Genomic DNA, 23200 nt, shown 5'->3' with positions numbered 1-23200 from the left:
GAAGCCGAGAGAGGCTGAACCATTGGCTTGCAGAAGCTGATCTGGAATATCCAGCTGGTTATTGCGATCTCCGAGAAGGAGACCTATTTTAAGAGGGATCTCACCACTGATCTATCGAGCAGACATCCAATATCCTCAAATCTTGATCATCATCTACCACTCCCCAGAACAGCTCAAATCGAGCAAGAGAAACCATGGCTTCCGGCACTCTAAGGGAAGAACCACCAGGAGGTGGGGACGACTCGTATGATCAGGTCAGTAAATGCAAAGTCCCCAACCTTAATCCGTATGGTTCCCCTAGCTAATCTAGCAATTATCGTGAGTAAGCCTATCGAAGAAACAGTATGCGCCCATGATACTGGAGAAAATGGCGACATCTTACACTCAGAGGTCGACACGAAGAACCAAAGTACAAGCGGCAAGGATCACGATGACTCCCATTCCGCTCATGGACAGGATACGACCACCGATCAGATCTACCAGAAAGTGCAGCTACTGGAATCTAAGTTGAAAGAGATGCAGGATCTCACAGAACGGGAAAGAGCTGAGCGAGAAAAAATGAGAAATCCAGACAGCGATGATTATCCAGGCGGCCTGCCACATCTGCCGTATCCGATGACAGCCGCTGGGCTCTTCGACCATCCAATGTCACGCGACTGGTTTCGATTTGGGCGGAAAGGCAGGGCCAGAGACGTCGGCTACATGAGCCTGGCAATTCGTCAATATGAGCGGGAGATTGAAATGCTTACCGGGGAGAAAGAGAAGATTGACGGTCTCCACGAGGAGATAAGAGCGCTGCGTCTAGCCGAAGGAATATGGGCGATTGAGCGCGAAGGGTTACTGAAGAATCAGCAGAAGGTCGAAAAGGCAGCGAGCCTATGTGAAGAAACAGGCCACCTGGTTCCAACACACGAGGACGCTGAAAACTTCGATATCCTTCCGACAAAGCAGCTGGAGACTCCCGCCCTGAACTACGTCGAATGGTCAATTTTCAAGGCCATCTCTAAGGGGACATCAAAAGAATCCTTTGCCATCGATGTGTTGAAGGGCGAGCCGATCGTAACTTTCGATTACAACCAGATGCAGACGGTCCAGTCTCGCAAGGGGAATCTTCTTCGGGACGATTCAGCAAAGAGACGCAGAGCCCCTGTCCCTGCAAAGGAAATGCTTCTTCCCGGGCAGGCGCCTCTTCCAGAACGTATCCGGATCAACTCGACGCACATCACAAAGTTTCTCGAAGAGATTGACAGTGAGGCTATCTCTATGTACTCTGGTGCCATCATGATTAGGCCTTACAGAGCCCTAGTCTACTACAAAGAGCAGATTCGACAGAGGTTCGAAGCGATCCATGCGATCTCTGAGGTTCAAGATGATGAGGATGATCATGGTTCCAATCATGAATCCGAGGGAGAAGCCGGTTTAGACGATGAAGCAAGAAGCAAGGTTGGTCCGTCTGAGCACACGAGTGCCACAACGCTGCCTAAAGACAAAGAGAGAGAGAGAACGATTGTGCAAGAGGACGATCTGGGCCGGAGAGATGAGGACAAGTGCACTCCATCAACGACTGCCTATCATCACTTGAAAGCTCTCATGGACTTCATGGACAATGAGATTCAAAAGAAGATGGACTATATCTCCGGTGAGGACTGTCAGAAAGTTTCCTTCGCAGATATCTGGTACCTCTTCAAGCCCGGTGACGAGGTGATTGGGCAGAATCGTCGACAAGCCTACCGTATCATCAAAATCACAAGTGCGGGTCACAAAGTGATTCCGCCAGCATGGCTCAAGTACCGCATTTCGCAACCAGATTTGGAGACCCCCGTCGTCCTACATTGCGTGTACGTGGATTTCGACGGCAAAAGACTTGGTCCGGTGACCAGAGAGGTCAAGATTCAACGGTTTGATGGCGAAAAGGCTGTCACATCTCTTGAAGTCTTTCCCATACGATACGCCGAGCCAAAGCACAATGAAAGAGAAGACGCCAAACAGTCGTTCCGGGAGCGACTAATCGACCGAGGCAAGAAGTTTCTCGATGTGACGACATTCAAGCATATGCACTATAGCGGCCTCACTCTGGATACAAGAGATGAGGTTGACGCTCACGTTGTAGTGGATTTCCAAGAGGCTTTCTCTGCCAACGTTGAGGCGAGGTGGATGCCGGAGTTGGAAACCCTGATTGGACAGTCAGAAGAGGAAACGACAGATGAAGAATGCGTGTTTGATTGCTGTCGCCAAGAGACAATCTTCAAAGATAAATTTGCAGAGAGGAAGCGGAACGAGGAATACATTGCTGGGCTGATGCCCGATAGCGAGGACCGGATCCGAGAGCCTTCGCTGGCCATATATCCAAGGGCGTTGGATGAAATCAAGCGATCAGAGAATGAATTAGATCCTCGAGATCTAGTAATCATGTCCTATCGTGTCTTCGGCTTTGTGCTGCGTAGCCGGAAATGGGGTAAGTCGGTTTTTGTTTTCTATTCGTCTCGTTTCATTCCTTTTATTCGTCAACATCTCGCTAATCGATATTTGTGCGTTGAAAGCGGAACTCGACCTGACTTACCTTGGACCTCCGATGGGTTCTAGGAAGAAGGAAAGCTCAGGTGTCCATTTCGCGAACAAGCTCGACCAGGACGATAACAGGCCCTCCAACAGATCTGTCACTGGAGAGAGTGTCGCTGGCAAGGTCGCCATTGCGGAAAGTGACATTGCGAAAGATCATAGAGGGAATACTGGGACTCAAGAGAAGCGACAGACAGCTTTCGACCAACTAGTGCTTCCTCCAGGACACCAAACAATGATCCTTTCTTTGATTGCTCAGCATTTCAGAGACAAGGACGCTTCAAGAAAGGATGATGCCGGAGAGAACGAGCAAGTTGACATTGTTCGCGGTAAAGGTAAGAGCGCAGCTACGAAGTAAATTTAATTGGCATAGCTGTGGGAGGAACTGACAGTGCTGTAGGAAAGGGTCTGATCATTCTTCTTCATGGTGCCCCTGGTGTTGGCAAAACTTCCACAGCGGGTGAGTCCCCATTTCACCGGACTATCTAGCGGTCGCTAACAGTGCTTGACTAGAGGGCGTGGCCGAGAAGTTTGAGAAGCCGCTCTTCCAGATAACTTGTGGTATGTTGCGGGTCTACGTCATCCAGTACACTTTGTTCATTTTGGAGTCCTTTCTAACATGATTGAAACCGTTCAGGTGACTTAGGAACAACGGCCAGAGATGTCGACGAGGCCTTGGGCACACACTTCAACTTGGCAAACAAGTGGGGATGTGTTCTCTTGCTCGATGAAGCTGATGTGTTCCTCGCCGCACGGTCAAAGGAAGATTTCATCCGAAACGGATTGGTATCAGGTATGTCGCCATCTAGCTTCTTTGAAAGCCCCTAACGTTGATCTTTGTAGTTTTCCTGCGGGTTCTCGAATACTATGCGGGCATCCTGTTCTTGACTACTAACCGAGTTGGCGACTTCGATGAGGCCTTCACTTCTCGCATCCACATCAGCCTCCACTACCCCCAACTTCAGTTGGAGTCGACGAGAGAGATCTTCAAACTGAACCTTCGGCTGATCAAAGAGCGTTTCGAGAAGAAAAACCGACGCTTAGTCATAGAAGAGGATGGGATAATCAGCTTTGCGGAGAAATATTGGAATGAACACAACAAAGAACGGTGGAACGGCCGGCAGATTCGGAACGCTTGTCAGACAGCACTCGCGCTGGCTGAGTTTGCCGCTCAGGGAAGCAATCATGAGCAAGTCGTGGATGCTCATGCCGAGGTGGAGCTCAAGGTTCGCCATCTGGAAACTGTGTCCAATGCGTACCTCGGGTTCATGGATTATTTCAACAGAGTTCGCGATAAAGATACTGAGAGATGGGCCAAAGCATTGCGTATCCGTGCCAGAGAGGAGATAGTGGGTGACGGTACGGAAAAGACTACGGAGGTGGCCAAAGACGAAGTTGTGGGCCGAGAGCAGCCCGAGAGAACCAAGCAACCTCATCCAGACTCGACGTTGCATGTACAGCCCGCTGCTCAACCGACAAATAATGATTCGATGATACGATCGACAGCCGCTACTCCTCAGCCCCCAGCAAATCTTGAAGCGCAGCACGCTCCGGCTGGACTGCCACCTGGTTACCCAGCTCCGCCGTATTATTCTTACCCTCCGCCAGGCTTCCAAGCTCCAGGGTATCCAGGCATGCACAACGGTCAGCATGCACCAACTCAAGGATGGTGGGGTCCACCTCAGCCACACCCTACTGGTAGCAATGCGAACCATGGAGCTCCAGGGGGTTAAGAGCTGCCTGAGGGCGATCTGGGCTGCAGATAGGACGGATTCGAATGGAAAATCATCATGCTAGAACAGAAAAACTGGAAAGATCGACATGTTAGAGCATGGGGGAGCATCCTCTCGATTGCCGCGTGAGAGCTTTCGTGTGTCGGAGGATGGGCGTACATCTAGCTGTGACGATTTCGGTTATTGTTTCACTTTTTCTCAAAACTATGGCAAGTATATTATCTCTGCTTTTCTAAATTGCTCCACGGGTAGGTTCCTTAGACGAAATATCAATTTGGAAACATTGAAATTCAGTACAGTGATGACGACGTCTGAGCACTTCGTGTGACTTTATCTTTTGCATTTCAAAGGCTTGTTTCTGCTTGTTACATAGATTTATGCTGGGAAGGAAAGAGATAGCATCTTGTTGAGCCTTTGGGGTGGATTGGCATTTGGTATTCTCGAAACCTTCGTCCAATTCGGTAGAAGTGCACGCAAGCAAACCAGTCCACAATATTGAATTCAAATTGCGATGCATGCAGAGTTTCACTCTCGCCGTCGATTCATAAATACTGAGCAACTCACGCGCGCCGTTAGTTATTATTCCATCTTTATATGCTAGGAGGTAGTAAGTAGCTTTGATTCGTTGCACTTGACTGAATATTTTCTGCGTCCTGCGCCCACCCAAGCCTCAGAATATGAGAGGCATGTGCGCGATCAGGCAGCCAACTTCCCATAAGCGCTTTTCTTCTCATCCTGCTGTGCATTCCACTCCCGCAACAGCGCCGGCAACTCATCCTCCTCCCAACTCTCCCAAATCCCCTTCTCCCTCGCCTCCCACCCCAACTCCCTCAACCTCCTCGTCCGACTCCTCGAATTATGCCCCAGCACCTTCTCCGTCACTTCCCCAAACAACTGCACATAATCCCCTCTCCCAAACTCCCTCACATCCGCCCTCTCCAACCTCCCCGCCTTCACCAACCCCTCCGCAATCCGCCGCGCCGCCTTCCGCCACTCAGACTCCTCCCTCCGGTTATCGCAAAAGAAATACGGATTCCCCAACACCCACTTGGCACCCCGCCCCTCCATCGCATGCAACAACACCACATACGCTCTTGCCAAATCCCGCACATGCACATGCGTCTCCTGCTCTACCCCCACATGCCCCGCCCACCCATTCACCAGCGCGAACCGCGCCAACGTCGGCATCTGTATACTCAGCAATCGAGTCTCTATGGCCTCTTGCAATCCGATTGCTCAACGGATCGACAATCCGCTTGCATTTGCTGCGAGCCCTGGAGCGGGCGAGATGGGAGGGCAATGGCACAGGCCTCATGCTCGGTGTTGAGTCGCAGGCGGAGGCCGGGCACTTCACAGGCCTCGCATGGCGCCCGGGTGAGTTCGAGGCGCCGGGTATCACGTCAAGAGGGTGGGACCGGACAGGAAGGCGGCCGCGGCTGTCGCTGGCCAAAGCGTGGGAGGGAGACCAGGGAAGCTAGGGCGGGAGCAGCCGGAAGCAGGTGAGCAGTCGGTGTGAGGGGCCAGCAAGTCGTGGCACGCTGTTAGCGGTCGACCGCGCGCGCTCGTCTGTGGTGGGCGCGCCGCGAAGATGCGGGTGTAGTATGTATGCGTAGACGTTGCGCAGCTGACCCGAGATCTACTCTCGCTGCTTGATCCGAGCACTGATGGGATGGTCAGCAACGCTGACCGGACGGGGCTATCGCGCCGACGTAGCACACAGTCCTTTTAAGATCGATTAGACCCGGCGAGGGGGTCTCCTGCTCAGGTGCGGGCCTGACATGAGCGTGGCACGCTTTGGCTGAGCCTGGCTCGTTCTTGCTGCTTGCGGCACGCCGAAAGCAGGCGGCTGTGCGCTGGAAGTGGAAGAGCTTCCGCCGTGCCCGCAGCTCCGTACGTCTTGCTTCCTCAGCGACCAATAATCTGCCCACGCTCCTGCCCGAGACGTCCTGCTTGTTAGCGCTCGGGTCTTCCTGAATGATGATAGCCTTCATCAGCACCTTAACTCGCGCATCCACCGCGGTGCCACCGTAGGCTGCCCATTTTGCGGTATAGGTTCCTCCACCGCCTCCGGTAAGTATTACTTTAGTTGACTACGAGGCTTGGTGGTTCGCATGTTGACAACACGTGCTGTAGACAGTAAGATCAGGGGTAGGAGGCCGACCACGTGGCAGATCTTAGATCGGGCCCAACACCACGCACGTAGGCGAGAAGTCCTATCGTTAGTAAACTACATCACCAGTCACGTTGCACAGAATCATTCATGTGTAGACAGAGAAAAAAAGACCCAACCTTACATTCTTCGTCAACCGCTAGGTTGCTCATGTGTCAGCCGGTAACGGCGACGAAGCACAGGGCGGTCCTGGGTATATTGCTATGAATCTGAAACCCAAACGCCTGAACTCCGAGTACAGTGAAAACCAGGGTCCAGAACCCAACAGTGAGAACAAACAACCAAGCCCCAACAGCGAAACTCTAAAATCAAAAAGTGAAATACAAACTTTGGGTATAACGTAAAACAGAACAGTGCGGGAGGAGCCTTCCTTCAACCGCTTGGGTATCTCTACGCTGCGTGAGATTCGCAAAAACGTGACAAAAGACAAAAGAAGAGAAAAAGCAAAGGGAAAGAAAAAGAGATGATGAGCAGGGTAGAGAGAAAGAAAAGAGAAGAGAAGAGAAAAGTGAGCACCCCTTTCCCATAAACCCCAGAGCACATGCCAACCAATTCCCATCAAAACCCCAGAGAGCTGACTGCGCTGAAGCCTGACTGCCGCAGGAAGTCCTTCCCCCCTTACTCCCAACCTTCGTTCAGGAAGAACGCGTCATCCGCGAGGTTGAAGTAGTCCTCAGCGGTGTAGCGACCTTCGATGTTGTCGAAGGCGGGGAGGAGGAAAAGATCCTGGGTGCGGGCCTGGTTCCAGGCCAGGAAATCCCGGTCTGGAATTGCGGACGCTTCGTCCTGGAACTGGACGAAGCCGGCAGGCTGGCCGGCGGCGGCGGCGGCGGGGGCGGAGGGGGGGAAGAAGAAGGAGGAGGAGGAGGGTGAGGGGAAGCAGAAGGAGGAGGAGGAGGAGGAGGCGAGAGGGGCGGTGGCGGCGGCGGGAGCGGGGATGGCGGCGGCGGGAATGGCGGCGGCGGCGGGAGCGGGAGCCGGGACGAGAGGGGCGGCGAGAGGAGCGTCGGGAACGACGGCAGGAGCGGCGGTGGTGGTGGTGTGGGCAGCGCCCCTGCTGCTGCACTCCGGGCAGTGCTTGATGAAGTCCATGATGACCTCCTTCATAGGAGGCTTCACGAACCGGTCGCTCGGCCGGGACTCGTTGGCGGGGTCCCTGACGCCCCTCTCTGGATCACGAGCCCAGTTGTAGGTGCTGTCGCGGCCTCTGTGGGCGCCAGAGGCGGCGACGTGGGCGTCGAGGAGGCGCGCGCCCCACTCCTCCATGCAGACGATCTGCATGTGCGGCACCACCTTCTTGGTGCCCCTCCTGGCGGTCCGGAGCTCCTCGCCGCGCGTGGGCTTCCAGACGACGCGGCCGTTGGGGTTGAGGCCGAGGTTCCTCCTCGCCCAGTGGCGCTCTCCGGCTCCGTCGAAGAGGTCTTGCTGCCCTCTCGCCTGGAGGGTCAGGGATCGTTGCCAGCGATCCAGCTGCGTCCTGGGCGGCACGTGCTTGTGCTCGCTCTTCTTCTTCTGCCCCTTGTCAAGGCTCTGGTGCTCCTTGAAGATGGTGGAGAAGCGGGTGTTGGCCTCCTCCACCTGGTCAGCGGAGAATCTGGGCACTTGGGCCATTTTGATGGGAGTGGGTGATGTGGGAGTGGTGTTTGAAAGAGTGAAAAGGGGGATGGGGGGTCTGAAAGAGTGCTGGACAAGTAGCCGAGACTCGGGGATGGTGAAGTGTGTTGGAGGAAGAAAGGATGCGTGGAGGATTAAGTACGAGATTTCTAGGCGCCCAATGAGCGAGGGATGAGCTACGACGATGGGAGGGTCTTTCCTCATGTGCGCTTGTCACTACCGTGGCTCTTTGGAAGCTGCTAGCCACTGCTCTTACTTCTCGGAAGCGACTCAAACAGGGAATGGCCTGCTCCACAATCGCGCCTCAGGGTCTATTCAATGCATCGTACGGTGCACCAGAGGACCAGTTGATTGAGGAAACCACGGTGACGCATGATATCCCTCTCTGAAACCCATTGGGATGGGGATGGCACACTTCATCCTTAAGGATCCACCAACACTGCCGAACCATTCAATGCATGTTTATTATAAGAATATTGGAGACTGTCTTTAGCTATCTGAGAACGCCAGGAGAGGACTAGTCAATTTAGGACACCACAGTAACGCATAACGTCCTTGTCCGAAATATAGCGATGGGGATAGCATACTTCATCCTTAAGGGTCCACCAACACTTCCAAACCATTCAACGCACGTCTACTGTGACGGAACAAATCGCCTGTAAGAATACCGGAGAGTGTCGTTAGCTAGCTGAGAATGCCAGGAGATGACTAATGGCAGAAGCAACGGCCCTCCATCCAATGAGACCCGAGATGAGTTTTAGGGTGATTCCGCCTCTTCACGGCTTCAGTTGCATCACGTGGCTCAATGCTTCAGCGTGTACGACTTGCTGATTCAACTGTTGTGTGGGGAAGAAACTTTTGGGAAGAAAATTTTCATCAGTCTCTACCAACGATACAGTCGAAGTCCATAGTAGGAAGGCAGCACCGGAGGTAGAGCCCTTAGACGCAGCCCACTCTTACTCAAAATACAGTCATAGTATAGAAGGCGGCACCGTCCCGCCCCCAACGGGACGGTACGCGGCAGGCTCGGAGATTTTAGCAATAGCTTACGATGCAGATCCTCGAACAGCGGTACCGTAGAAGCCTATAATGTGTACACTATATAGTACTGCGGAGCTAGGCTTGGAAATACTGCACTACTGCAGCCTTGGAGACCCTGAAACAAACAATGGTACCGCAGAAACCCATGGTGTATTCGCTGGTGCGGATGTGAGCTGGGCAAGACCGGGTCAAAGGCGCCAAGGGCGGAGACGGTGGGCAGCGGCCTTGAACCAACAGCTGACGACGCAGCTTCTCGATAATGGTAACACTGGATCGGTTCCTCCCACATTGCCGATCCTGCTCATCAAGCAAGACGGAAGGCATCGCCGGGCTGGATTGAACTAACGGCGGAAACGGTACTGGCAGGGGCGTCGGCACACGGTTCCTCGGCGGGCTTAGCAAGTCATCGGCGGGCTTAGCAAGTCATCGGCGGGCTTAGCAAGTCATCGGCGGGCTTAGCAAGTCACCGGCAGGCCAAGTCTGCGGCAGTAAGGGAGCAATGGCGCTAGCCTTTCTTTCCTCTCTAGCCGGGCCGGCAGGTTCAGTGCAGACAGTGCGGCCGGATGGCGCGAAAGTAGGCAGCAACAAGCGCCGAGCGGCCCCGAGCGTCTAGATAGCAACCTAGTGAAAGCGTGAGATAGCATCTGGCCCGCTATTCGTACCTTCCTGCTTGAACGTTGATTCAATCCGGCGAGCGTGACGTCAGCCGGCGTTGAAGAGCGCCGTGGCAAGTAGGTAGGAGCGAACGGGACATGGCAGCAGGGAGGTTTAGCAACCGCAGTTTCGCCTTGCATAACACAAGTTTTGGACCGATTTGTCACCGCACGCGCTGATTCACCCCCCGTTTCGGTCACTTGTTGCTTCTCGCTTGCATTGAATGCAAGCAAGAAGCAAGACTCAAGATAGGAAAGGTGGTATTATATAAGGTATAGCGCACAAAGCCCCCCAATCAAAATCGCTACATGTCGCCAACTAGACACGGATCTCGACTATATACTAAGCCGTTCTCAAAACTGGCTCGTGCGGGCACCCCTCCGTTTTGGAGTGTGTTGCGGATACGCCTGGGTTTGCTAAACCTCCCTAGCATCGCCACCATGACAAAATCACTTAGCTCCAGCACGGACTCGGAGCACGATACCAACTCCCTTGGCGACGCACAGGATACCGGAACCACAGAAGCCACCGTGGCACCGACCATATGCCCCCAGAAAAACACATCGCCACAATGCAGCGCGCGAAACCAGCTCACAGAAGCTCAACACCAAGCGATGACGTCGATACAAACTTTTGTGGTCAAGTGGCGCGTCTGTTGCTGTCTGTCAATGTTGGGTTCCTGGCCCATGCCGTTTCGATGTTAGGAACCGTTGTAAAAACGAGGGGAAAAAAAGGGAAAAACGCCGCATGCGGGAGAGGCGGAGCACAGGCCAAGGGTCAAGACAGGCGTATATTCTATGCTGTGGAGGAGTTCTGGAGTTGGGGTTGATTGTACAGGACTTCCCGAGAGCTGGGTGGCTTCGAACAGACTGGACACACATGGATTATTACAGCAAAGTTGGGCTTCATTTCCTGTGCTGTGCGCCTTAGGATGGATGCCGAACCCTGGTCACACAGACTCAAGGGTCCAGAGCAAATCGGGCAAGGTGACAATGTGGCTGGTGTCATGCATGGCGGAAATACCGCCTAGCGGCCTCACGGGAGTAACAGCGGGCCAACATGGCAGCTGAGTTCAACAGAGAGATGCTGCGATTCCTGCAGCGACGCTCACCGGTGGTGATGATTGCGGCTTTCACCAGGCCAACGCTCGCAACACGCGCGCGCACGCCTTGGGGGGACGGCCAGGTGGTAAAAATAGCACGCACAGCCGCAGCGGGCGCGTCGAAATAAAGTTGCGCCGGAGCGCAGGGTTAGGATTCCTCGCCGTGTCGCGCGTTTCATCGCTTAGTCACGCTCCAACGTGTCCAGATCGAAGCTCCATCGCTCTCCCGCGGAGCTGCGCAAACACCTCCGTCGAGCCGTCCAGGAAACCCGCCCTTCGTACGCCCCGTATCTCTTGTTCCAGCCCAGCTGCTGGCGCCTGCTGTCCAAGATGAATATCTTCCGGTTGCTGGGTACGTGAACCCAGAGCTCAACGAGAAACCACCACCCATCCCGCTCTGCCCGAGACCACCAAGAATATACTCAATCTCTGACCATGGCGCTGCGCAGGGGACTTGTCCCACCTGATATCCATCCTGATCCTGCTTCACAAGATGAAGACGACCAACGTGCGTACCCCCGAAGCTCGAGTCCTCCGCCGAGCCTGCAGAGCGCGCCCACGCGCGCGCAACATCCGCAAGAGCGGCCGAGCGAGAGAATGACAACCGGAAGCTGACTCAACCATTGGGGGCCCTTAGAGCGCAAACGGCATCTCGTTCAAGTCGCAGTTCCTGTACCTGATGGTCTACGTAACCCGCTACATGGACCTGCTGTGGACCTTCTACGACCCCTCGGCCCTGTACAACACCATCTTCAAGATCATCTTCATCTCGTCATCCGCCTACACCGTCTACCTCATGCTCAACGATTTCCGCCCCACCCACGATCCCAACCTCGACACCTTCAAGGTCCAGTACCTGCTCGGCGCTAGCGCCGCCCTGGCCATCTTGTTCCCGTATAAGTACACCCCGACCGAGGTGCGTTGCGCGTTCGCTTTCTCCCTTGCCTCCTCCCTGCCCGCGGCGACACAGCTAGAAGGAGTCACCGGGCGGTGGGAGCGGGCGATCAAACAATGACAACATGCGTGTGCTAACCATTGCGCGCGCACCGCAGATCCTCTGGGCCTTCTCCATCTGGCTCGAGTCGGTGGCCATCCTGCCGCAGCTCTTCATGCTGCAGCGCACGGGCGAGGCCGAGACCATCACGACGCACTACCTCTTCGCGCTCGGCGCCTACCGCGCCCTGTACATCCCCAACTGGCTGTACCGCTGGTTCGCCGAGGGCTACTACGACCCCATCGCCCAGATTGCCGGCATCATCCAGACCATCCTGTACTCGGACTTCTTCTGGATCTACTACACCAAGTGAGTGGGCATTGGACATGGGATGGCGGCGCTGATTAGCTTTTGCTGACCTACTTTTTTTTTTAACTTTCCCAACAGGGTTCTTCAGGGGAAGAAGTTTAACCTTCCTGTGTAAAGCTCTACCGTTTTTCTATCCGATTTTCATGTGCGCCGGAGGAGGAGGAGGACGACAACGACGAAGAGGAGGAGCGGAGAGAGAAAACTAAAAAAGGCTGCATGTTGGAATGCGGGACAGGGCTCTCTCACGGGGATAGAAGACGGGAGAATGGATTGGGGGCAGTCTGTACGATGGGCCGTTGCGGAGAGCGGAGAGAGAGAGAGAAAGCATTTCCGGGAAGTAAAGGAACGTCGAATCTTCGCCATGATTCCCCTCCAAGCCCCTCTTCAGCACGCTACTTTTTGCCGCATCTGTTGTTCAAGATCCCCCCCCCCCCCTTTTTTTTTTTTTGGCGCTTAGAGGGCGGGTTCGAGAGAGCTCCGCTGGGAGTTTGCGGCCCGTTTGAAGTAGCGTTGCGAGTGGATTGCGCGGGCACACCGTAAGTATGGACTGCATTTTTCTCTTTCTTTTTTTTCGTGACTTTCGCCATTTTGTAATTTTACTTTTTGAGAATGGGCAATCGAAAAACTTGCTTGAGAAAGAGAATCGTCCGGTTGCGCATGCGCCTTTGTTGTTGCGAGCACCTGCTGTGTTCCCTTTTTTTTTTTGTTTTCTTGGACGGGAAACCTGGCGGCGCTCAGAAGTCGTTGCGATATCAAATGAGTCGTTCAGTCGATGGTAGAATGAGAGAGCAATCATATGCGGATTGAAAGTGAGTGCGTAGAGATATTCCAAAGGCCTGTATCTACGAAATACTTTGATCGTTGTCTTCCTCGTCTTTACCTCTCCAAGCAAGCCTTTTGCTTGCGAAGGAAGAAAAGTAAAGCATCAAAGCCAGTAGTGTGTATCGTCCCTCCTCACCCTCCTAAGCCTCAGATCCAAGGCATCTGATTGGCCAACGAAACCCAACACCATGACATCGCTCAAACGGTGGCAAAGCGCGCGGGCGGGCGCTGCGAACGTGTAGACTGGAGCGTTTCTCTTCGTCTTCTTCTCCTTCTCCATCTTCGTCTTGAGTTCCTAGTAGCTCGCAGAAGCGCGGCGGCGGTTTTCCCAGGGTCAGAGGGTAGGTGGGGCGGAAGTGGAAGCTAGGGTAAGGCAAGGCACCTTAGCAAGATTCGGGGGGAAATGAGGGTCTGCTACCGCTTGCTGCATGTCGCCAAGGCTTTTAGTCTGGTCGACATAGCTGTCACCTCTGCTGCATTGTGTGCCGAAAGTACACGTTCTAACTGTCCTCGTTTGGGTTCAGGGTTCATGACCCTGGCTTCCGTACATGCATGAGGCACTCCACTAGCAGCCTTATGGAATTAAGGGGAGAAAAAGAAAAAACACTGACTAACTGTACACAGACTGGATCTCTATCTCCGCTTTTGCTTCTGGGTATCTCTTTTCTTTTCCAACACCTCCTCCACGAACCAAAAAACAAAAAAACAAAAACCAACAACAAGCACCCAACACAACCTCTCTCTGCACACTCAACACCGTACGCACACTACCTAGCCTCCCCACCTCCACCCACTTCACGCATCCACCACCCCCGCCAAATACTCCCCCATCTCCAACCCCACACTCCTCCCCAAATCCCTCACATACTCCCACCCATAATTCACCCGCCACTTGCAACTCCCATCCAGCGGATCCGCGCCCGCGGCGCCACTCCTTAGTAGCAACCTTAGAGAATTCAACGTCGCGACCGCCGTGTACACATCCGCCGAAGCCGGCGGCGCGTCCTGCGGCGGCAGCACGGCGCGGAAGATGGCGAGCAGGCGGTCGAGCGGGAAGGCCGAGGGCGTGAGCAGGTGGCGCGAGATCTTGCGGTGTTGGGCGGCGGCGCGGCGACCGGATGTGGAGGTGGCGGTGCCGCCGCCGCGCTTGCGTCGCTTCTTCTCGCTGGCCTTCATGAAGTAGATGCCGTCTTGGCGCGCGGGGTTGTACGAGGCGAGGTAGGCGGCGCAGAGGAGGTATTTGGAGAAGTAGGGGAGGTCGTGGGTGGCTTTTTGTTGCGAACACGTCAGTCGCGTACAACGGGAGGGGGAGGGGGAGTTGCGTGGAATGGTGGGTTTGGCCATGTGTGTATAGACAGATCATCTTCTTACCCCTTGGCTTCGACGCGCCGCCGCCGCCGCCGCTCTCGTCCGACTCCTGCGGCACGACCACCCTGTCCACAAGCGCGGCCTCGCTCTGGAAGATCGCGCGCCGATGCACCAGCAGCCGCGAGAAATCCCGCGTCCCGAACGCGCCGTCGCGGACGGGCGCGACAAACGCGTCCCACAGCTTGTCGGCCAGCGCGGCGAAGCCCACGACGTCGCGCGCCGCGCTCTTCGCCAGCGCCTCCCACACCACGCCCAGGAAGCGCGTCCACACCCACGCGTCGTCCTCGGCCGCCAGGTCCGCCGTGTAGCCCTTGGACGGGCTCGGCGGCACGAGGTAGATGGTCGACGGCGGCCCGCGCCGCGCCAGGATCAGCACCGCCTCGTCGCGCGCGTACGACGGAAAGTGCACGCACGGCGTGCTGGCGGCGTGCAGCAGCCGCGGCCGCGGCGGCGCCGAGAGGACCAGCAGCGTGCTGAGGCCGCGGACGTGCTCGCCCAGCCGCGCGAGCGCGGGGAGCAGCGTCGGCGGCGCCTCGCGCTGCTTGTCGACGCCGTCGAAGACGAGGACGAAGCGGGGTGTGCCGTGGAGCAGCCGCTGCAGCTGGACGAAGAGCGCGCTCAGGTTCTCGCAGCGGGCGTACGGTGCGCGGTCGAGGGGTGTGTCCGGGTCGGTTTCGTCGACGGCGTCGAGGCAGGCGGCGAGGGTGCGCTCGAGCAGGTGGCGGCCGGTGATGCACTCGCGGGAGTTGATGATGGCGTGAGGTAGTTTGCGGGTCTCGAGGACGCCGCGCACTATCGAAGTCTTGCCGGTAGCATCGAGGCCATGTACAATGAGGGTAGAAGGGCTGGGAAGCGGCGGCTGTTGGAGGTGTCAGCTTGCGGCGCGAGGGAATTGGGTGGAGGCGGACATTGTAGAGAGCTGCAAGCTGTCGAATCTGCAGTTCACGACATGGAAATTTCTCGCTCAGCGTGGTGAGGAGCAATTCCTCGGGCAGCATGGTCGAAAGTGATGTCGCAGCTCTGGCGTCGGTGCTGGTGGCCGAGAGAGCTTCACGCGTTGTGACGCGTCCGTGCGCCTGCCAATCGCCGACACCACCGCCCGTCTTCCCCTCCTCCACCCTCACGTCATCGCCCGTGTCACAGTCTATCGGACAGTAGTTCTTCCGCCGATTTCAACCCGACTGTGCTGCAGCATGCAGCCTCACATATGATAAAGATGAATGTCTTCGAAAATTCGAAGTTCGGGAAGATGGCTCCGCATGTCGCCCTCATCTCGACTGGTGAAGAAGACTTCGTTTGGTCTTCACCTTTTATCATAAATCTCAGCATTTTGGGTAGGCAGAGAACCAATCATCGACGTTGAATACCTAAAGGAGGCATCCGTAAAAGGATTTGAGTTCTCTCAAGCTTCTTGCCTCATCATCTACCAGTCTCCCCGGTCCACTCCTCCATCCAAAACCGCAAAAACTTCTCCACAAGCGCCTCATCCACCACCGTTCCTCCGCGCAGACTGGGCGCAAACTTCCCCGCCTCCGTCATATCGAACACCGGATGCGCTGGGTGCTCCTCCTCCCCCACCACCGCCGCCCCACCATACCTCTTCTTGAAAAACTCCAACAACTTCACCGGCGGATTCCTCTCCCCATCCTGCTCGCTCCTCTCCAACCTCCCCACCCACTCCCGCTGCGGCACCGCCTCAAACGCCAACCCGGCCTTCCTCAACGCCGGCAAGAACTCCTCGTTCCACCTCACCCTCTTCTCGTTCTCCACGTGCCAAACCCTGCACCCCCCCGCCTCCGCCTCCGTCTCCGCAAACGCCAACTCCACCACCGCCCTCGCCGCCACATCCACCGGCAACCACGACAGTTCCTCGTCGCCCTCGACGACCGGCAGCGCCCCGACAGACGACCCCCCCAGCGCCGCCCGCACCGTCGTCGGCACCGCCTCCGCCGGATTCCACACCCCGTGCGCCGTGTCGCCGCAGAGCTGGCCGACGCGCAGGACGCGCGTCTCGATGCCGAGACCGCCGCCGCCAGGACCGCCGCCAGGAGAAGCAGCGGTGGCGGCAGCGGCAGCGGCAGCACACATCTGCTCCGCGACCCACTTGCTCTGGCCATACCCCATGCCGTCCGCGGCGGCGGAGAACGGGTAGAGCGCTTCCGGGATGCGAGCTCCGCCGGCCGGCGACGAGGAGGCAGGGGATGGTGGCGAGGATGTCGTGGTCGTGGTCGTGGTCGTCGATGTCAGTGACGGCGTCGACGCCGCCGACGACGCCGCCGACGACGACGAAGCCCCCGCGCGCAACGCAGCGGCGATGCTCGACACGAACACGAACACGGGCTTTGGCGCCGCGGTGCTGGCCGCGGCCAGCTGCAGCAGCGCGTGCGTCGGCGCCAGGCACGCGGCGTCGAAGCTGCGGAGCGAGCGGTTGAAGTCGACGCTCCAGGCGGCGTGGATGACGCGCGTGGTCGTGGCGGTGATGTGGGCGAGGGTGGCCGGGGGGATGGCGGCGAGGCCGTGGCGGGGGGAGGAGAGGTCGCAGGGGATGGCGGAGATTTTGGAGAGGAAGGGGGAGGAGGTGGTGAGGAGGTGAGAGCGTCGGAGCGCGGTGTGGATGCGGGAGAGGGCGGTGGGCGCGTCGGATGCGCGGACGAGGCAGTGGATGGTGGCGATGGAGGGGTTGGGGAGGAGGACGGAGAGGATATGGATGCCGAGGGCTCCGGTGGCGCCGGTGAGGAGCTGGGTGGTGGTCAGCGTAGGTGTGGTTGTTGGATGGGAAGGGGAAGACTTACAATGGACTCCTTTTCTGGGGGCGTGGCTGTCCTGGGAGCAGGCTGGCTGTCAAAGGTACTGTATTTTTCCAAAAGACGCATGGCGAAGTCCTGGGTCGACTGCTGTTCGTTTTCCTGACCAGCTCGGACTTTCAGCAGGTGAGTGGCCAGGAGCTCCACGGTCGGATGATCGAAGACGACATTGGTGGCAAGTCCGCGACCACCAAGGCTGACTCTCTTCAGTAGTCGAGACCGCACATTGGTAGCCTGCAGAGAGTCCATTCCTAGAGCGAAGAAGTCGGATTCATCAGTCAGATCCGCGCCCCTTTCCCCAAGCTTCAACTCCCCGCGGACAGTTCGACGGACCAGATCACGCACGCCAGCATCGTCGAGCGGGTCGAGATCCTCCTCATCCGCATCATCCTCCTTCGCCCTCTCTCTCTTCGCATAGAACTCTTCAATCTCGCCAGCAAACTGTTTCAAAAACGACGACCGTATCACCGTCGCCTTATCCGTACTCGGAAACCGCGTACCCGCACCCTTCACCACAAGCGCTTCAGGTGCAACCCTCGCATACGCCGGCACACCCTCGTTCCCCCGCTCCAAATCCGGCAGGATCCTCTCCACGATCTGTGCCTCGCTCAGACCCGCGGCACGCTCCGACGCCACGACAACCATGCCTAGTGCGTCGCGGCCAGCGCCAAACACAACGGCAGCGGCAACGAGCGGGTTCTTCGTGACGGCGGTCTCGAGCGGGCCCGGGTCGGCCTTCTCGCCGTTCACGAGCACGACGATGTCATCGAGTCTAGCAGCAAACTTCCAGTGATTCGGCAGCTCGGGGTGCCGCCTGAAGAGATCCTTTGTCGCATACGAGCCGTCCGGCCGATCCGAAAGGACCTTCGCCTTGAGCCCCGGCAGGACGACGAGGTGGTACAGCGTCTCGCCGCCTTCCCCCTCCTCCTCCTCCGCCGCCGCCGCCACAGCCTCGAAGTTCAGAAACGGCGCCGCGTCGGGCAACGGCGTGACCCAATTCCACAGCTCGCGCCGCTCCCTCGACGGCTCCATCAGCGCCCCGCACTCGGTCAACCCGTACAGATGGAACAGCCTCACCCCGGCCCCGACGACCAGCGCGTCGCCCAACGCATCCGGCACCGCGCTCCCCGCCGCAACGACCTGCTCCAGCGCCGCCAGCCGCCCAAACACGCCTCCGCCTCCTCCTTCCCCTTCCGCCTCCGCCTCCGCAAGGAACTTGAGCACGTACGGCACCGTGACCAGCGCCGCCGCGCCCGTCGCGTCCAGCCCGCCCAGCACCGCGCCCGCGGTGACGGGCCGCGCCGCGGACAGGAGCGCCAGCCGCGCGCCGTTGACGAGGCAGCGCAGCAGCGTCGCGAGCCCGAAGCTGTGGAAGAGCGGCAGCGTCGACAGCGCGGCCGCGCGCGGCATGCGCCCCGCGATGGCGGCGGCTTGGAGGAGCCAGGAGCGCGCGAGGAGCGGGACCGGCTTGGGGAGGCCGGTCGTGCCGCCGGAGTGGATGATGAAGCGTTGAGGTGGCGTGGTGGTGGTGGTGTCGGAGGAGGAGGGCGGCGGCGGCAGGGGTTTGGGGGAGTCGGTGAGGGAGGTGGTGGGGAGCATGGGGATCAGGGAGATGGGGAGGTTGGAGGAGGTGCGGAGGCGGGCCATGGTGGCCTGGGAGGGCCCGGAGGCGATGACGACGGCGCAGCGGGTCGAGGCGAGGAGGTGGGTGAAGCCTTGGTCGGCGAGGCGAGGGGAGATGAACATGGAGCTGAGGCCGAGGCGTTGGAGGGCGAGGAAGGTGATGTAGTAGTCCAGATCCGAGACGCCCACCATGGCGACCGTGCCGGATGGCCCGACGGGGCGCGTCGCGTCGTCCAGCTGCGCGAACGCTTCGGCGTACTGGTGGGCGGCGAGTCTGGTTAACCGCTCCAGATCCGCGCCGGTGTAGTCCACGAAGTCGGACTCGTTCGCCGGGTAGGAAAGGAGCACTCGGTCGGCATGGGTCTCGGCGCGCCGCCGGATCACTTGGTCCAGCGTGACGCATGGCTGCTCGGCATCGGGAAGGCTTCCCATGGTGTTGTATTGCGGGTTGGAGGGGTTTCGAGATTCGAATTGTCCGGGCACAGCAGCTATCCTGCAGCCAGTGCTTGGATAGTAGCTGCACCGGACCGAGACCGGTGCAGTGATCGGACTTATAACGGTCGCTCATATGAATCGGCTCCGCAATCGCAAAGATGAGATCCGATTAATACCTCAACACCACGCCCGCCGTGTAGTGGCTGCCGCGTGCGGCCACGCGGTATCGGGCAATGATGGAACGGGCCCCACGTCACAACGGCGTGCCTGATAGCCGCGAGTCAGACGGCGGATTTACGCTGACCCAGACGATGGTGCAAGTAGGAGTAACGATATACACGGGCCCACAATTTTAGCAGCGGAAGTTGAAATCGACCAGGGATCCGCCGGTGCTGTTTCCGTCACGAGCGTAGGGCGGTCCCGGAATAGTGGGAATCACGGCTGGATTTGGATACGATGTCTAGCTGCCTACTACAGAGATGAAATGCGAGGGGATCGCTACCGGTCGCGCGGAGGCGCTCAGTCTTGCAATTGTCTCACTCCGTCTCGGGATCGAACGAGTCCTTTCGGATCCGGACCTCGTTTATCGGTGCAAGAGGTCTGCCGGAATCGAAATAGCTCCGGATGTTGGCAAAGCACTCCTCCTCCGCCCTCGCGAACGACCCTTCGGTCAGACCACCCATGTGCGGCTGCACAACTACCTTGTCGCTGTGCATGAAGTAGGGATTGACACCTGTTGGCTCGCCTCCGAAGACATCCAGGCCAGCTCGAACAACCTTGCCGCTCTCGAGAGCGCCGATAAGCGCCGCGTCGTCGACGATGGGCCCGCGCGAAGTGTTGACAAGATATGACTTCTCTTTCATCATGGCAAACTCGGCTTCGCCCATCAGGTGGGTCGTTGCAGGGGTCAGTGGGCAGTGGAGGGAGATGATATCGGACGTCTGCAAGAGCTCTTGCAGGGTGGCGCAATACGATGCTCCGGCGGGCACCTCATCTGCCGGGAGTTGGTTCCGGCTGTGGTATCTTATGCGCAAGTTGAAGGCAGATGCCTTGCGCGCGAGGCAGGTCCCGATGCTGCCCATGCCAACGATGCCCAGCGTCAATCCGGCCGGGTCTCGGGTGAGTTGGAGTCCCTGTCGCCAACGGCCCTCGCGGAAGTTCTTTTCGGCGCGGCTGGTGTCCCGGAGGACGGCCAGAATGAGGAAGAGGGCCATGTCGGCGGTAGCTTCTCCGGTGGCGTGTCGGGTGTTGCAGAACCAAATGCCCTGCGACGTCATCCAGTCGACGTCGAAGTCGTTATGGCCCATCTGCGCAGAGACGACGATTTTGAGGCTCGGTAGGAGCGGCGAAAGGAGTTCGGCGTCGAAAGGCTCAAAGGGCTGGGTGCCCAGGCGGCAGACCACTGCCTGATACGGCCCGTGGGACGCGACGACATGGGGTATTTTGGCGAGCAGTTCCTCCCGTGTCGAAGCATCGAGGATCTGGAGCGGAGCTTAGCAACAACATGTCTCTGGAAGCGGACCTTGGCCGTACCTCAATGTCGAAGTGTTTCTGGTTCTTCTCGATGCCGCCTCCGGAAAACCCAGGCTTGCCCAAGAATAGGACGCGGGGCTTCGGTGCGTGAGAGTCGTATGAGCGCATCTTCGGGAAAGGTCTTGCAAGTAAACTTACAGTGTGCAACCAGGCGTGAGCCTCCAAATTCGCCGGGTACTAATACTGGGGCGAGTCGGAGAAAAGGGCTGCAGGACAGGTGCCGGGGCAGTGCTGCTCGCGCGATAGCAGCCATGACAAAACGCCGACGCATCCCAGCTTGGGGTGTCAGAGAAATTGGGATGGCAGTCTGGCCTGCTGCACCAGGGATCCGCCGCTGGCTCAGTGGACCGTGCCTGGCGACCGGACCGACAATCCCTCGCGATCATCTTATCTTGATTGAAGATCTTGCCTGTATAGGCCCCCGGTCTATAGCCACGGCTCCATCCGATGCTAGGGTTGCAGCTTGCTGAGCTGCCTGACTTAGCCCGGCGCTCCACCACTGAAATTGATGCTCCCACAGCTCCGCTTCACCGCAAGCCGCCGACCCCAGTCATCCCACCGGTATGCCCATGACGTCGCCTGTCCTTGCTTTTTCCTCAGACGGCCTCCGCGGCCTTCGCCGCACCGCCCCATGTCGACGGACCAGGAACAGGAACTGGACATGAATCAGTGCACCGAACTTCGGAGTCGGATGCCGGGCTGCAAACGGTCGTTCACAATAAAAGCTGTCGGCATGGCCGCACACTCGACAGCTGTTCCCCAGCAGCCGCTCCTGATACGCTCACTGTTTCATTCCCTGTCCGATGCATTCGTTCGCTCTCCTCGGCAGCCTGCTGCTGGGCCTGCTGCCCGCCGCCAGTGCTGAAACCGCCTGGCAGAAACGGAACCTGACCTATGACATCCCAGAGACGCCGCTGACCACGTTCGCTTCCGCCAACTTCACCACCAAGAGCGACGCGCTCTCTGCGCTCCAGACTGCCCTCGGCAACGTGACAATTGCCCAGGCTGGCGACATCAGGTATGGCTCGACCATTGCCCGTGTGTGGACGAGCCAGCGCAAGACGTACCCGGACGCCATCGTCTACCCCGAAACGCCGGAGCACGTCAGCATCCTGATGCAGTTCTACTCCAACGTCCACCCGCTGTGGATCGACGGCTTCGCCATCATGGGCGGCGGACACGCCGACTTTGGCGGCGCCCAGTCCCCCAGCGTCATCATCGACCTCCAGAAGATCGGCAGCACCGAAATCGTCACGACGCCGCCCAGCAACTCGTCCGAATACGCCATCCTGAAGGTCGGCGGCGGCTCAGAGGCCGGCGACGTCTACGACTACCTGGACGGCACCGGCTGGGCCTTCCTGGGCCCGCGCGCCGCCTCCATCGGCGTCGGCGGCTTCCTCCTCGGCGGCGGCATCGCCTTCCAGACGAACCGCTACGGCGTCGGCGCCGACAGCCTCGTCGGGCTCGAGGTCGTGCTCATCAACGGCACCATCATCTACGCCAACCCCTACAACGAGCACAGCGACCTCTTCTGGGCCGCCACCGGCGCCGGCTGGCTCGGCTTCGGCGTCGTCACCAACTTCTACATCCAAGCCTACCCGGACCCGGGCACCGTCTACGTCGGCACCATCGCCTGGGCCGAAGACAAGGCCGACGACGTCTTCAACAAGACGGCCGCGTGGTGGGAGACCAACACCGACCCGGACGCCTTCCCCGCGCTGCTGTACTACCTCAAGGACCCGGTCGAGATCAACGCGCTCGCGCCGGTCAAGGACCGCGTCTACACGCTGCAGCTCAACGCGCTGCGCTTCGGCGGCACCCAGGCCGACTTCAACGCCACCTTCGGCCACTTCTTCGACAACGCCGACGGCCTCCTCCTCCAGACGTACACGCTCAAGTCCTTGCAGCAGTACCTGCTCACCAACTACCCCTACGGCTACAACCGCCTCTTCTACGGCAAGAGCCACACCAACTCCACCCCGGCCTTTTACCAAAACACCTTCGCCGTCTACAAGGAGACCGTCGACGGCATGCTCGCCCGCGGCGAAGACCCCGGCCACACGCTGTGGGTCGACGAATGTAAGTGCAGTTGCTCCCTCTCCTCCCCATCCAGCCAGCCGGGCCGGATAGGAGACATCCAGAAGCGACGATGGTGCTGATTGAGACACGACCAGACGTCTTCCCCGCCTGGAACGGCGCGGGCCCGGCCACCGACGCCGCCACGTCGTGGCCGCACGCGACGAGCGCGCACATCACGCTGACGTCGGGCGAGTGGAGCAACGCCAGCACCACGCAGTGGCTGTACGCCCAGGACGAGAACAAGATGATGGCTTACCTGCGCGACTTCCAGGCCGGCATCGACGAGCCCGCGATTTACGACTACCCCAACTATATGTGAGTGCTTTGTGCTTTTTTTTGTCTGGTGTTGCGCCCCCCCCC

The 23200-nt window shown here is 58.2% G+C and overlaps 7 protein-coding genes across 7 annotated transcripts; 3 read left to right on the top strand and 4 right to left on the bottom strand.

Moving 5' to 3' along the window:
• Positions 1–194: 194 nt before the first annotated feature.
• On the top strand, positions 195–4292 carry BKCO1_1250007 (aaa family atpase; the record flags this gene model as incomplete). Its single annotated transcript, XM_020270814.1, has 7 exons — positions 195–258; positions 302–2455; positions 2541–2894; positions 2960–3019; positions 3073–3120; positions 3197–3352; positions 3403–4292. 7 exons carry the CDS (start codon positions 195–197, stop codon positions 4290–4292), a joined length of 3726 nt encoding a protein of 1241 aa, XP_020124906.1.
• A 696-nt stretch (positions 4293–4988) lies between these two features.
• BKCO1_1250006 (nad dependent epimerase dehydratase family protein) lies at positions 4989–5360 on the bottom strand (the record flags this gene model as incomplete). The annotated part of the gene is made up of 1 exon (XM_020270813.1): positions 4989–5360. The coding sequence occupies one exon, from the start codon at positions 5358–5360 to the stop codon at positions 4989–4991; it is 372 nt and encodes a 123-aa protein (XP_020124907.1).
• A 1720-nt stretch (positions 5361–7080) lies between these two features.
• On the bottom strand, positions 7081–8073 carry BKCO1_1250005 (uncharacterized protein; the record flags this gene model as incomplete). Its single annotated transcript, XM_020270812.1, has 1 exon — positions 7081–8073. One exon carries the CDS (start codon positions 8071–8073, stop codon positions 7081–7083), a length of 993 nt encoding a protein of 330 aa, XP_020124904.1.
• Positions 8074–11366: 3293 nt separating this feature from the next.
• On the top strand, positions 11367–12180 carry BKCO1_1250004 (er lumen protein retaining receptor; the record flags this gene model as incomplete). Its single annotated transcript, XM_020270811.1, has 3 exons — positions 11367–11381; positions 11511–11789; positions 11926–12180. The coding sequence occupies 3 exons, from the start codon at positions 11367–11369 to the stop codon at positions 12178–12180; spliced, it is 549 nt and encodes a 182-aa protein (XP_020124905.1).
• Positions 12181–13793: 1613 nt separating this feature from the next.
• BKCO1_1250003 (male sterility protein) lies at positions 13794–19225 on the bottom strand (the record flags this gene model as incomplete). Its single annotated transcript, XM_020270810.1, has 6 exons — positions 13794–14266; positions 14370–15225; positions 15275–15510; positions 15572–15673; positions 15794–17105; positions 17159–19225. The coding sequence occupies 6 exons, from the start codon at positions 19223–19225 to the stop codon at positions 13794–13796; spliced, it is 5046 nt and encodes a 1681-aa protein (XP_020124902.1).
• A 539-nt stretch (positions 19226–19764) lies between these two features.
• On the bottom strand, positions 19765–20869 carry BKCO1_1250002 (glycerate-and formate-dehydrogenase; the record flags this gene model as incomplete). Its single annotated transcript, XM_020270809.1, has 2 exons — positions 19765–20709; positions 20762–20869. The coding sequence occupies 2 exons, from the start codon at positions 20867–20869 to the stop codon at positions 19765–19767; spliced, it is 1053 nt and encodes a 350-aa protein (XP_020124903.1).
• A 695-nt stretch (positions 20870–21564) lies between these two features.
• Positions 21565–23159, top strand: BKCO1_1250001 (fad binding domain protein; the record flags this gene model as incomplete). Its single annotated transcript, XM_020270808.1, has 2 exons — positions 21565–22840; positions 22936–23159. The coding sequence occupies 2 exons, from the start codon at positions 21565–21567 to the stop codon at positions 23157–23159; spliced, it is 1500 nt and encodes a 499-aa protein (XP_020124901.1).
• Between the last annotated feature and the right edge of the window lie 41 nt (positions 23160–23200).

Source organism: Diplodia corticola (assembly GCF_001883845.1).
Source record: "Diplodia corticola strain CBS 112549 chromosome Unknown scaffold125, whole genome shotgun sequence".
Taxonomy (NCBI): domain Eukaryota; kingdom Fungi; phylum Ascomycota; class Dothideomycetes; order Botryosphaeriales; family Botryosphaeriaceae; genus Diplodia; species Diplodia corticola.
Note: the sequence above shows the minus strand (reverse complement) of the source record. Positions and strands in the feature narration are given on the sequence as shown.